Here is a 13623-nt window from a genome sequence, read left to right as displayed (position 1 = left end):
ACGAGCGGTCTCTCGTGGAGGCTGAGAGGTGCTTCCCGAAGGCCATCACAGTGCCGAAGGGCGTGGGCGCTGGACGTGGCAGGTCAGCTCCTAGCCCTGCACGTCCGGGCAAGCTGTCCCCCCGACGAACCTCAGATGTCTCGTCCATCAAATGGGTAACATGTATAGGGACTGTGACGGTCGGTTCCGTGCACGGTGGGATTCGCTGTCTTGCTTTTTGCCACCAGTGAATTAGAATTTAAATTCTTTGAGAAGTGGAACCAGAGCAAGTCTCCGTAACTGATGATTCTTGCTGGCATGATTTCTGTCTATTGGAGCCTCTGGAAAGAGGGAGACAACATGAAAAGAGAGGCAATCCCTGGATGGAAACGCACATTTGGAATTTGAAAAAGCAGTCGAATCCCTGTTGAGCCCTTGCTGAAATCTAATGTCTGAGCCAGACTGCTTGATGGCTGTCCAGTCTGATGTGTGTATTTCTGAGTGGGTCAGTTTGGACTCAGACTGACAAGATGAAAAGCCTCGCTTCTCACTTGGGCTTGGACCATGGCTGTCTGGCGCTCAGCTTCTGCCTCTGCTGCTGCGGAAGAAAAGCCGCTGGCTCCCTGGGAATCCCAGATTCACTGATCCTGGTCGGTGGGGCCTGACGGGAAGCTGAAAACAGACCGGCCACCATGCTCTGTGCCTGCCTCCCCGGGACCTGCGCGGGACTGGAAGCCGACACACGGTCCGTGACAGGACTAGGTCCCGGGACCATGGGAGACCGAGGACCTTTTGGAATCATGGACACACACATCGCAGCTGCCAGCTGGACCATCTGGGTCACATACAGATGCCCACAGCAAAGGGTTTGTTCTCTGATGGGACCCTTGAAGTCAAGCTGCTGACCGGCCCTTTCTCTCTGCTGCAGAGGCGAATTGCATCCTGACTTGTGATCCCTGCCAAAAGTGGCCAGTCAGGGGAGGCCACATCGTGGTGACTGTGACCCCTCCTCCTGCTTTTGACAGATGAGCCTCAGGGCCCCCTCTGGGGGATAGCTCACTGTTCTGCTTCTGGATTATTTGCAACTTGGCACAGCGGCCAATGGCCTGACCCTGCCTCCCCACTTGCCCTGGAACAGACACTGGGTAAGGTAGGTTGATGACTCCCGTGTGGCTGTTTCTAGGAGGCGATTCGTCTTTTCTAGGCTGCTCTCTGGATAAAAGGGGGAGGAGGTTATGGGGACGCTTTTTGAAATTGTTGAGAATTCAGGATTTCATCCTCTCTGAGTCTGGTCATGCTGCTGTAACCAAATAGCGCAGACGGGGGGGGGGGGGGGGGGGGGGCTTCAACGCAGAGATTCATTGTCTCTCAGTTCTAGGGGCCGGGAGTCCGAGATCAAGGTGTCGGCAGGTTTGGCTTCTCCTGAGGCCTCTGTCCTCGGTTTCTCCTGTGTCGTCACGTGGTCACCCCTCTGTCTGTGCGTCTGTGTCCTGATCTCTTCTAAGGACACCTGTCATATTGGACTAGGGCTACCCTAAGGACCCCGTTTTATCTTAGTCACTGCTCTAAAGGCCCCACCTCCAATACAGTCCTGTTCTGAGGCATTGGGGTTGGGGCTGCAGCACGTGAATTTTGGGGGATGACAATTCAGCATATAGCACATCTTGACCAATTCCTGAGCACGTCTTTCTGGTTACGTGCTTTTATGGCTTTTGCGCACAGTCCTTCCAGACGGAAGGCCTGGATGCGAGTAAGAGGTGACTGACAAATGCAGACTTAGGATTGCGGCTGGGCAGACACGCTGGTTTTGTGACAGTGGAACAAAGCAAAAACCTGGCCCCGGGGAGCCTTGGGCAGGTGGAGGGCATTTCAGATCTTTGTTCTGCAGAACTCCTCCCGGAAGCCCGCCCTTGAGTGCAAACTGGGGAGCCTGTGGGCACAGCTGGCAGCACCGTGACCGCACTGTCCACGCAGAACCCCTCCAGGTGCCGTCCACACTCATGTGATGGATAAACTGGTATCATGGGCAAGCAACACTGTGTGGAACTGGCTCCCACTGGCTCCCATTGGGCTCCTGCAGGCTCCCCATAGGCAGTCCCTCGGAAACCGAGGACTGGACCAGTTTCTCAGACTGGACTGGCAACCCCAGGGCAGGGCCCCACGGTAGGAGGGAGGCGTCCCGGGGGGCCTATGAACCTCTTCCGCCTGACTAGTGTACGTCCCTCCTGGGGTACCCTAACGTCCCTAGCTCGTTTCTGGGGGACCGCATGTGTCCTCTGGGTCACACTGTGTGCCCATCAGCATGCTGGTCCAGGCTGCAGGTCAGCCTGGATTCCCTGGCCACAGCTGTGCTGTACCGGCCTCAGTGCCTGGGGTAAAACGACTCCCAAAGACGGAGGAGGAGGCCACCTGGCTTTCGAAGGTGGGCTTTTATGGCGAATGGGGCTCTTTGATTTTAACTGGCTAACCCAGGACCCTGAGAGGTACTGAGATCAGTCCTGCATGTTGGCCTGACCCTTCTGTGTGATCCTGGTGCACAGGCACCTGGGCCGACGGGTGAGCTCGCAGACACGGTAGCAGCAGGCCTGCGGCTGCTCTCCTCACGAAGGCCTGCTGTGGCTTGGCCCTCGGCTGGCGCCTGGGAACTTGCACTGGGGGAGATTCTCACTGTTCCCTGCAGGACGAGCGGCTCACTCTGCCTGAACTGTGTGGGTAGACTGTGTGGTTTGCTGAATACCTGCTTTCCTGTGGTAGTCTGGAATCCGGTGTGCCCGGCAGGGGCCACTATGTGAGCAGCCCCGGTAAAGCACTGGGCACCGAGTCAGCTCCCCTGGTAGACACCGTTTGGCATGTGTGGTCACAGCTCATTGCTGGGGAATTAAGCACGAGTGACCCTACTGGGAGAGAACTCCGGGGGGCCTGTGCCTGCTTCCCTCCGGACTTGGCTTTCTGTGCCTTTCCCCTGGCTGATTTTGCTTCCTAGTCTTTCGCTGTAATAAGTCATCAAACGACGGGGTGGCCTTGGGGACCCCCAACACAGGTCACAGGGGACTTCTGGGTGTCAGCAGCGTTCTTTCTCAGTCTGTTTACATGGGTGTGTTCAGCGTGTGAAACGTCGCCGAGCTGTGCAATTGTGATATGTACACCTTTTCTGTACATAGAATCAACTTCAATAAAAATGAAAGAAGACCACACACCACGAGGATAAAGAATAACTTAATTTGTTTTAAACTCCCTTTGATTCAGCAAACATTTGTCACTGCTTTTCACCTGGCGTTGCTCTGGGAGCCTGGGACATGGGGTAGGAGGGACGCATCACCGCCTCTCCGTTTATTGGGAGGCAGCTAAAGAGCGACTTAGAATGTGGGGGTTCTTGTTAGGCGCCATCAGACGCCTCGTGGGGCGCTAGGGACACAGAGAAGGGCTTCTGACTTGGGTGTTTTGCCAGGGTTGCCACTCACGTATCTACGGAGGCCAGACAGGCAAAGGGGCAAAGGGGACACAGCGGGGACCAGTGACAAGCTGGGAAAGTGTGCAGGCATAGGGTTGCCAGAGCCGCTAGCTTTTTTCAGGAAAAGCCACAGACCTGGGTTTTTATGTGACCTCTGTTGATTTTTGAGTGCTGTAAAATGAATCATTTTTAAAAGGGAGGAGCCAGAGTTGGCCTCGGCCTACCCGTTGCCAGGCACTGTGCCCACCGGTCTGCTCCCTGGCACTGGGAAATCCAGCCGCGAGCAAGCCAGACCTGCTTGCACGGTGGAGCACCGCGCGGTGCTTCTGAAACCTGTGTGTGTGTAGGAATCGTCAGGCAGATGGAAAGGCAGAGTCTCCCGGCAGGTCTGCCCTGGGCCTTGAGTGGGGTCTAACAAGCTCCCAGGTGAGGGTGATCCCGGCGGCCCCTGCACCGCGGGTTAATAAGAGCTGCTCCCTAAGCCAGAAGGTTCCAGGAGCAGCCACTGCTGGCAGGACTAGAGGAGGGGCCTTGCCCTGAACGTGCAAATTCCTGGCCAGCATCCTGGTTTTGCTTCGATTGTAGTTTATTTGGGGTGTCGCTGGAGAGAGCTGATGGCGTGGGAGGCTTGTGCCAAGGGTCTCCCAAGCTACCTCTTGGCGCTGCCCGGTCTCTATCCTGAGCTTCAGTTCTAGAAGGCGGGTGGGGCTGGAGGAAGGTGTTGGGAAGCTTCCTGGAGGAGGTGCCTCTGAGCTGCAGGAGCGTCCCAGACCGCCGAGAAAGGGAGAAACGCTCAACTCCCGCTCTCCTCGGGTTGGCTGCCCAGCCACCCCACGTGCCTGCTGTGGGTGAACCCCAGTCACTCAAGTTCGTGTCTCCTCCCCCGACTGGGTGAGGTTAAAAGGCTGCTGCGGGCACAGCGCTCCCAGAGTGCCGCGCGGCGGGCGGGTTTGGATTTTAAATCCCCGCGGCCAATCAGTAGCGCGCAGGCCTTTGTAACGTTCCCGGCGCCGCGTTTGAATTCGAGGAGGAGCCGAGCGGTGTCAAACCTGCTCCGGCGTCAGACCCTGCTAGGGCCGCTGAGTAATTCAGAGAACATGAGCGCGGCGGCAACTGCAGGGAAGCTGGCGCGGGCAGCAGCCGAACCAGGGAAAGCCGGGGGCCCCGGAGCTGCAGCTCCCGCGGCCCCGGCGGCCGGCCCGCCGGCGAAAGAGATCCCGGAGGTCCTAGTGGACCCACGCAGCCGGCGGCGCTACCTGCGGGGCCGCTTTCTGGGGAAGGGCGGCTTTGCCAAGTGCTTCGAGATCTCGGACGCGGACACGAAGGAGGTGTTCGCGGGCAAGATCGTGCCCAAGTCGCTGCTGCTGAAGCCGCACCAGAAGGAGAAGATGTCCATGGAGATATCCATTCACCGCAGCCTCGCCCACCAGCACGTCGTGGGCTTCCACGGGTTTTTCGAGGACAACGACTTCGTGTTCGTGGTGCTGGAGCTCTGCCGCCGGAGGGTGAGTGTCGCTGCGGGGGCACTGGGGCTGCTGGGGGCCGGGCTTGGGGCGCTCCGACCCGGAGCTGCTGGAAGAGGGGCGCCCGGGGCTAGGAGGTGCTGGGAACCCTGAGCTTAGGGGTGGGAAACGTCTCGGCCGAGCTTGGAGCTGCCGGGGGAGGGGGTTCCGGTGACGTGGAGCCGCGGTCGTGCAGGCTGCTAGGGAAGGTGGCTCCTGGACGCTGCGTGTGGGCGAGGGCGGGGGCCAGTTGGGGGAACCTTGGTAATGAACCCCAGGGCTTCCGGATTGCTAAAGGTGGAGTCCCCGGGAAGGGGTGCTGTGGACGCGAGCTTCCGGAGTGGCGTTGGATCTGGGAGACAGTGGGTGGAGCCAGACTTGGGAGGGTCAGCAAAGGGGTCTGCTGCTGCCCAGAGGCCGGAGGGGAGCTGAGATAGCCGTCCTAAGTCAGGGAGCTAGTGGGAGAGGGGGTGCCCTGGACGATTGAGGTCAGGCTCAGGGGAGAGTCCAGATGCTGGTTGTCCTAGAGAAGAAATGGGAGGGGGCCCTGGGCCTCCTTCACCTGATGCTGCCGGCTCCGCCCTTGGACTTCGGTAGCAACCCCCCATTCCCTCTCCCCTTCCCCCACCCAGTCTCTCCTGGAGCTGCACAAACGCAGGAAAGCCCTGACCGAGCCAGAGGCCCGCTACTACCTACGGCAGATTGTCCTGGGCTGCCAGTACCTGCACCTGAACCGCGTCATTCATCGGGACCTCAAGCTGGGCAACCTCTTTCTGAACGAGGACCTGGAGGTGAAAATAGGTGAGGTGCTGGGCCTGTGGCCCGGATGCTACACAGTGGGGGTGAGGGGAGAGGGAGGGAGCCGGCAGTCGGCAGCCCCGGCTGATGGCCGGCTCTGGATTTCAGCCTTCAGTTCTACAGGACATCACTGTGGATTGGCTGTGTGCTCGTCACCCAAAGTCTGTTTCCCTGCAATGCCACGTTTCTGACTCCCTGTACCCTCTTTCTCCTCCCGCTACCCCCTTCCCTCCGATAGCCACCCTTCTGGTGTCTGTACCTACGAGTTTGTTTGTTTGCTGCTTTCTATGTTATATGCCACGTAGGAGTGAAACAGTTCTTGTCCCTTTCTGTCTGACTTCTTTCACTTAGCAGGATACTCGCCAGATCCATCCAGGTTGTAGCACATGGCAGTGTTTCATTTTTCCTATGGCTGAGCGGGATTCCACTGTGCCTATATGTACCCCCTCTTTGTCTGATCATCTATCAAAGGACAGCTGGGTTGTTGCCTTGTTGGGGGCTATTGTAAATAATGCTGCAGTGACCATAGGGGTACATACATCTTTATGAACACAGGTTTTCAAATTTTTCGGGTAGATACCCAGAAGAGGGACTTCTGGGTCACGTGGTAGCTCTGTTCTTAAGTTTCTGAGGAACCTCCATCCTGTTTTCCATAGTGGCTGCACCAGTTTACATTCCCACCAGCCATGTGCAAGGGGGCCCTTTGCTCCACAGCTTCTCCAACACGTGTTATTTCTTACACAGTGTTTTTTTTCCTAAAGAATTTGAATTTGTTTCCCGTTTTTTAAATTGAGAGGCTTGACATAAGTTTTGACTTGGGGCCCCTTTTAAAAAGTCCAGCAGAGCAGGAACAGCGTTCCCTAAGGGCAGCTCTTTGCTGGGCTGAACAGGCTGTCCCTTTCAGACCCCATCTGGTTTGCCACAGTCCCCACCCCTCCCTATTACCCCACAAAGGTGCCTCATCACAGTCTGGAAGTTCACTTGCTTGATCCCTGAAGGCATTTGAATTTCGCTATCCCCATCTTAGCTCTCCTTTCCAGGGGGAGGGCTCCCAGGGCCCCTGGGAGGCCAATCCCTGGCCAGCATGCTGGGGGGGGTTCCTGGGCACACAAGCAGCAGAGGCTCGGGGGATGCGAGAACCCCCTTCTCGGAGGTCACACCTGAGCCGGCTGTCCACACGGACAGAGGACAGAGGCCCGTACCTGAGTGTCTCCTCTCTGTCCCAGGGGATTTTGGACTGGCAACCAAAGTCGAGTATGACGGGGAACGGAAGAAGACCCTCTGTGGGACTCCGAATTACATAGCTCCCGAGGTGTTGAGCAAGAAGGGACACAGTTTCGAGGTGGACGTGTGGTCCATAGGCTGCATCATGTAAGTTGGGCCTCAGCAGGGGCCCCTTTGGAAATCTCACCTATGAACCGACCTGCTCGTGGAAAGGCCGCTTCAGAGGACAGACTGTCCCCAAACAAAGCCTACTTTCCATTCCTTTTCCTGTCACTGGTGTATCCTATAGGATCCTGACAGCCTGGGCCGGGGCAGGGGAGGGAAGGTCTCCACCAATCTGCCATAGGCCTCGCCTCTCAAAGTCTGGTCCAGAGACCAGCAGCCTCTCACCAGGAACCTGTGAGAAATGCAGACTCGTGGGGCCCAGACGGCTGGGTCAGAACCTGCAATCAGCTGCATCCCTGGCTGATGCTTGTGCTCAGGGAGGTTCTAGAGCCGCCGATCCAGAAAGCAGCATCGGGCGGGATTGCTGGCGGGACGGGGTGCCCGTGGTCTGCCTGGGTCAGGGCGTCACAGGTGGCTGGGGGCGCGGAGCCTTGCAGGTGTTACCTTCCTGACTGGTGTCGGCTGGATCCTGCAGAGACAGAAATGGCCTGTGGCAGCGGCCTGCATCCTCCTTTCCAGTGGAGCTTTTTCATCAAATGGACGCTTCAGGCTTTAGTACAGGACAATTAGCGTGGAGCTGCCTCTGCAGGAGCCGTAGCCCACCCACCTTGGGGCCCTGGAAAGTGCAGGCCGACACTGAGAAACACTGGCCCGTAGGACCCCTGGTCTCATCGCCTGTGTCCTGCTTCTTGGGGACTGTCCTCGGGGTCAGAGGGAGTGTCCAGAGGGTGCTGGCCTCCGGCCTGGCCCTGAGACGATTCCTCCTGCATCAGCGTTTTGGCCAGGAGCCTTGAGCCAACCCCACCTTGTGCTTACAGGTACACCTTGTTAGTGGGTAAACCGCCTTTTGAGACGTCTTGCCTGAAAGAGACCTATCTCCGCATCAAAAAGAATGACTACAGTATACCCAAGGTGACTAAAGACACCGGACGTGGACATTTATTTTGTTTTGGGCCCCCTCCCCCCCGCCAAAGAAAAGCTGTTTACTGAGCCCAGCTAGATCCTGGGGACACAGCTGGGTCAACCCCACTCCTTGGGTAGCTTTAGAGGGTCCGTGTCTGAAACGGCTCACAGAACTGGACATGTGTGCACAAGGCTTTCTTCCCCCCGGGGGCAGAGTTTGTCGATTCCCAAAGGTTGCGAGGATCACCTGAAAGATGTGTGAAAAAACAGTCACAGAAAAGACAGGGAGCAGGAGACAGAAGTAGAGGTGCCACGGGAGCGCTGGGAGCCGACTGTCGTGATTCAAAGGGCAGGGGGCCAAGAGCTTCGACAGTAGCCCCGTCCGTACAGCGGAGGCACGTGGCTAACAGCTCACCCAGTGCCTTGCAGGCAGTAAGCGCTCCTGGACCACTGTGCGTGCACAGCCGCGTGTGTTTCCACAACCGCCAGCCTGAGCGCATCGAAGGGAAGAGCCTGTTCCTGTGGCTGCTTTCCAGTTTGGTGCCCTGGCCGCATGCCCGGTCCCCTAGGGACAGACAGTCCTGAACTGTCAGGCGAACACAGCCTGGGGTGGTTCAGAGTGTGGGTCCTCGAGCCGACCCAGTGGATGCTGGCGCTGCCCCTTACCACGTGCGTGTTCTTAGGTGCTCGACCTCACTGTGCCTCAGTTTCCTCGTCTGCAGGAGACGTGTGGTAATAGAGAGCTCCACGCCTTAGACATTTTCATGAGTGTCGAATGAGTTAACATAGGTAACGTGCTTAGAGTACTTTCCTGGCACCTAGTAGGTGCACAGTTAATACCAGGCTGTTACTGCGCCTGTGACCGTGCTAGGTTGTACCCCCTGGAGTCTTCTCTCTAGGGCTCCAGGCTTGTGCTGGGCCCCCATTTTACAGATGAAGACCGCAAGGCCCTAGAAAGTCGGGTTCCTTGTCACAGCTGGTGTTCAGGACAGGACTGGGACTCAAACCAGGTCTGTGACCTCAAAATGTGTGTTGTCAAGTGCTAGCTGTCTTAGTGGCGAGCAGCTTGAAGCAAGCAAGAGCAACTTCAAGGCCAGATGACCTCACGTCGACCTTGAGTTTCAAGAGGGAGGAGAAGCACAGTACAGCTGGCAGTGGGGTACTTGGCATTGTCTGTGTCACTGCCGGGCGTGTCGGAGACGAGGGCTGCATGTGGCAGTGCCACCTCGGTCCCCAGCACATCTTGCTACGGCTCTCTCCCTCCTCTGCTCCAGCACATCAACCCCGTGGCCGCCTCCCTCATCCAGAAGATGCTGCAGACGGATCCCACGGCGCGCCCCACCATTCACGAGCTGCTGGAAGACGAGTTCTTCACTTCCGGCTACATCCCCGCCCGTCTCCCCATCACCTGCCTCACCATCCCTCCCAGGTTCTCCATCGCTCCCAGCAGCCTGGACCCCAGCAGCCGGAAGCCTCTCTCAGTGCTCAATAAAGGTAAAGTGGGGGCTGGGGAGATAGCAGCCCCCAGAGGGCACCTGGGCTTCAGCGGTGTGGGTGGGTGGCCCCAGATCTCAGGTGCAGTAGAACAGGCCCTGCTCCTGGAAGCTGCAGCCCCATCCTCCTGTGGCAAATGCCCGTCCCCTCAGCCCTCTCAGGAAAGACAGGCCTGAAGCAGCTCATTAGGCCCCAAAAGACATCATACGCCACACCTGAAAAGTTCTGACCATTTGAAAAATTCTTAGCATCACTCTTGCACAGTTCATTGAAAAAGTATGAAAAAGTTCAGATACACACCTACAGCCGAGGGCAGCAGACTTCCAGGCCCCCACTTACCAAGATTTGGTCACAGTTGCTTCGTCTCTCCTTTTTTGTTCCTTTGAAGTATTTTCACGTTAACCCCAGACACCTTACCACCCTACCCCTGTCCACGGCAGTGTGCGTCCCTTTAAAAAGATGGACATTTTCTTATAAAAACCACGTGCCATTGATCAGGTTGTCACTGTTGCTAAGTCTCTTCAGAAAATAGCAGTAGGAAGTCCACAATTTGGGGGAGAAAACCTTGAGTTATGATGATATTTCTGATTCACATTTTTTCAACATTTTATTTTGTTCTTTCAAACTTACGAAAAGGTGTACTAGACAAAAACCTCCTCTACCCGCCTTACCCACATCCACAATTAACACATTTTCCCACGTTTGCTTCATCAGTCAATCAGTCCCTCCCTTCCTTTCTTCTGACCTATTTGAGAGTAGTTGTATACGTCCTGTCCTTTACAATTTAATACTGCAATGTATGTTTCCAGAAACAGAGTCTTTTATACAACCACAGCACACGACACAGTTACGAAGTTCAGGAAATTAAACGCTGACACAAGCCTGGCATACAGCCATCTTTTTCTCCACTGTGGACTTGCTACTTTTCTTGTAGTAATTTATAGGTATCTGATTCAAATCTAATATTACAGGATTTTTTTTTTTAAGGATTTTTTATTGGGGAAGGGGAACAGGACTTTATTGGGGGAACAGTGTGTACTTCCAGGACTTTTTTTTTTTGTCCAAGTCAAGTTGTTGTCCTTTCAGTCTTAGTTGCAGAGGGCGCAGCTCAGCTCCAGGTCCAGTTGCTGTTTCTAGTTGCAAGGGTTGCTGTCCACCATCCCTTGCGGGACTCGAGGAGTTGAACTGGCAACCTTGTGGTTGAGAGCCCACTGGCCCATGTGGGAATCAAACTGGCAGCCTTCGGAGTTAGGAGCACGGAGCTCTAACCGCCTGAGCCACCAGGCCGGCCTGGAAAAATCTCTTGTGTTTTCATGGAAGTCCTGTTTACCTCATCCTGCTTCCTTGTGGTTTCCCACGCTTCTATTCTCTTGAGTTTGCAGCGGGCAGCTCCGAGCTGCTGGTACCTCTGAGCTGTCTCCCTGAGGGACCTGCAGGGTCAGAGGCCTGAGTGTCTAACACTCTGTGTCCTAAAGGGCATGGCCTGGCCCCGGAGGTACCAGTGAGTGCTGTTGCTGTCCTTAGAGCATGCGCTCTACTAACCTGGCACTGACTCAGTTTACCCAAAGCAAAGGCAGCTAAGAGTTTTTCTCTGGGGAGAGCGCCAGCTGTGGCAAGGGTCCCCAGCCCCTCCACATCTGCTGCTTTTGTGCCCAGCTAATGACCATGTCCCATCTTCTTCCTAGGCATGGGGAACCCTGTGTCTGAGCGGCCCCGAGAAAAGGAGGAACCAGCGGTCCGGGAGACGACGGACGCAGTTGACTGCCACCTTGGTGACATGCTGCAGCAGTTACACAGCGTCAATGCCTCCAAGCCCTCAGAGCGGGGGTTGGTGAGGCAAGGTGGGCACTGTGCGGCCTGTGGAGGCTCCCTGGGGCATCTGGAAAGGGCAGGGCAGTCTCAGCCTGCAGTGTGCTGCTTCGTCCAGGCCTGTCTCCATAGGGTCAGCTCCCCATTTCCTGTGGATTAAAACCCCCATGAGTCAGCCTGGCGCCCAAGGCCCTCCAGGGTCCGGCCCTTTCCTTTCTCGGACTCGTGTTCTGTCCCCATGAGTGCCCCTCTTCCAGCGCCTCAGGATCCTGCCTTTTACACTTGCACACACCGTTTCTTCTGGCCGGTGAATTCCTGGTTAGCCATCAGGACAGTGTAGTCACAGACCTACACGTGCTTCAGCCTCAGGGCTTGGCTCTCTCTGTTCCTTCTGGAACGCCCTCCCTGCAGATACCTGCAGGGCCCATACTCTCAGCTTCACCTGTCTGCCCCAGTGCCCCCTCCATGAGCAGCTCCCCACCCGGGCCCCCACTCCTAGCCCTGTCACCCCCTGCACTCGCTATGTCTTTCTGCATAGCACTTCTCACCTGATATGTTCCCAAGTTTCTGTGTTGGTTTCCTGTATGCACCAGAATGGATTATCCAGGCACTGAGTGTGACATCTGGAGTTGTCGCTCTTCTCACAATGTTTAAATCACTCAAAACTGGGAAACTAGATAATCCGCCAGCCACTGACACACCATGATGGAAGCAACTTAAATACTTTGTCCATATTTATTTTGAGGAGCTCTGTCGGTGAAGGCGGGGTTTCTGTCATTGCTCACTGTACCCATGACAGTCCCTGGCTGGCACACAATCGGCCTTTGATTAACGGGGTCAACTGAATGAAGGAGTGGGGCTTGGCGCTCTGCGCCGCTGCTTGTCTGAGCCTGCGGGGGCAGGGGCCTGCTTTGCTCTGGGGGCCTGGGGCCACTTGGCTGAGCCCTGTGGAGTCCAGCGAGCCTGCCTGGTGTGGCCACCTGAGGGAAGGGGTGGTCCTGACAACCGTCTCCTGTTTCCATCCCAGAGGAGGCCGAGGACCCCGCCTGCATCCCCATCTTCTGGGTCAGCAAGTGGGTGGACTATTCGGACAAGTACGGCCTCGGTAGGTTTCTCCCGCGTGTGGCCCCTGGACCCCGGGACTCGGCCAGGCTCTTGCCTTTTTTGGCTGCCGGCTCCTCCTCGCTCAACTCGCCCACCTCCAGCCCGGGGGTCCCAGGCCTCCTGCCCGCTTTCTGAGGTCTCCCCACTACCGCTAGGGTACCAGCTGTGCGACAACAGCGTGGGCGTGCTCTTCAATGACTCCACACGCCTCATCCTGTACAACGACGGTGACAGCTTGCAGTACATCGAGCGTGATGGCACGGAGTCCTACCTCACGGTGAATTCGCATCCCAACTCCTTGCTAAAGAAGGTGAGCGTGCGTCCCGGGTGCCTGTGCCGCGGGTGGGGGGGGGGGGGCTGCACGAGCAGGGCGGCCTCCAGCCCCGACGCCCTCTCTCTCTCCGCCCAGATCACCCTCCTCAAGTATTTCCGGAACTACATGAGCGAGCACTTGCTGAAGGCGGGCGCCAATATCACGCCGCGGGAAGGGGACGAGCTGGCCCGGCTGCCCTACCTGCGCACCTGGTTCCGCACGCGCAGCGCCATCGTCCTGCACCTGAGCAACGGCTGCGTGCAGATCAACTTCTTCCAGGTGTGTTGGCGGCAGGAAGGGAGTGGGGGGCGGGGCTGTCTTCCCTGGGCGCCCCCATCACCCTCCATCTGTGCCCCCTCCCCCCAGGACCACACCAAACTCATCCTGTGCCCCCTGATGGCCGCCGTCACCTACATCAATGAGAAGCGGGACTTCCGCACGTACCGCCTGAGCCTCCTGGAGGAGTACGGCTGCTCCCGGGAGCTGGCCAGCCGGCTCCGCTACGCGCGCACCATGGTGGACAAGCTGCTGAGCTCACGCTCGGTCACCAGCCGCCACAAGGCCTCCTCGTAGCCCCTCCGGACTGGTGCCCCCACCCCCCCGGGACCGTGGCCCCTCTGCTTAGTTTGTCGTGTGCCCCGAGCCCTGAGGGCCGGGGACAGACCCGTGGCATCGCAGGTGGGGCTGCTTTGTAAATTATTTTTGTACATGTTCTGGTGTGGGTTCTGGGCCCTTCCCTCGGGACCCCGCCGTATGAATTGTGCAGAACGTCGCTCTTGGATTCGGCACTGTCCTTCCCTCGTCTTTATACACATTAAACACGTGAATCTCTTTCTCCTTGTGTTCCCTGAGGGGCGCCTGGGGCCTGGGCTCCGGGCGCA

At 57.2% G+C, this 13623-nt stretch overlaps 1 protein-coding gene across 1 annotated transcript; it reads left to right on the top strand.

The window, feature by feature from the left end:
* Window positions 1-1322: 1322 nt before the first annotated feature.
* On the top strand, window positions 1323-13574 carry PLK1 (polo like kinase 1). The gene is made up of 10 exons (XM_074322852.2): window positions 1323-4935; window positions 5565-5733; window positions 6957-7101; window positions 7938-8031; window positions 9297-9516; window positions 11202-11357; window positions 12353-12430; window positions 12585-12739; window positions 12839-13021; window positions 13109-13574. Exons 1-10 carry the CDS (start codon window positions 4528-4530, stop codon window positions 13313-13315), a joined length of 1815 nt encoding a protein of 604 aa, XP_074178953.2. The 5' UTR covers window positions 1323-4527; the 3' UTR covers window positions 13316-13574.
* Window positions 13575-13623: the final 49 nt, after the last annotated feature.

Source organism: Rhinolophus sinicus, chromosome 10, assembly GCF_057876585.1.
Source record: "Rhinolophus sinicus isolate RSI-liver-muscle chromosome 10, RSI-T2T, whole genome shotgun sequence".
Classification (NCBI taxonomy): Eukaryota; Metazoa; Chordata; class Mammalia; order Chiroptera; family Rhinolophidae; genus Rhinolophus; species Rhinolophus sinicus.
This window is presented reverse-complemented; position numbering and strand designations above follow the sequence as displayed.

Excerpts from the sequence above, each read along its gene's own strand:
- PLK1 (XM_074322852.2), top strand. The coding sequence starts at position 4,528 with ATGAGCGCGGCGGCAACTGCAGGGAAGCTGGCGCGGGCAGCAGCCGAA. Across the intron at positions 7,102-7,937 it reads TGGTCCATAGGCTGCATCAT|GTACACCTTGTTAGTGGGTA; the intron begins GTAAGTTGGGCC and ends TTGTGCTTACAG. Across the intron at positions 9,517-11,201 it reads TCTCTCAGTGCTCAATAAAG|GCATGGGGAACCCTGTGTCT; the intron begins GTAAAGTGGGGG and ends TCTTCTTCCTAG.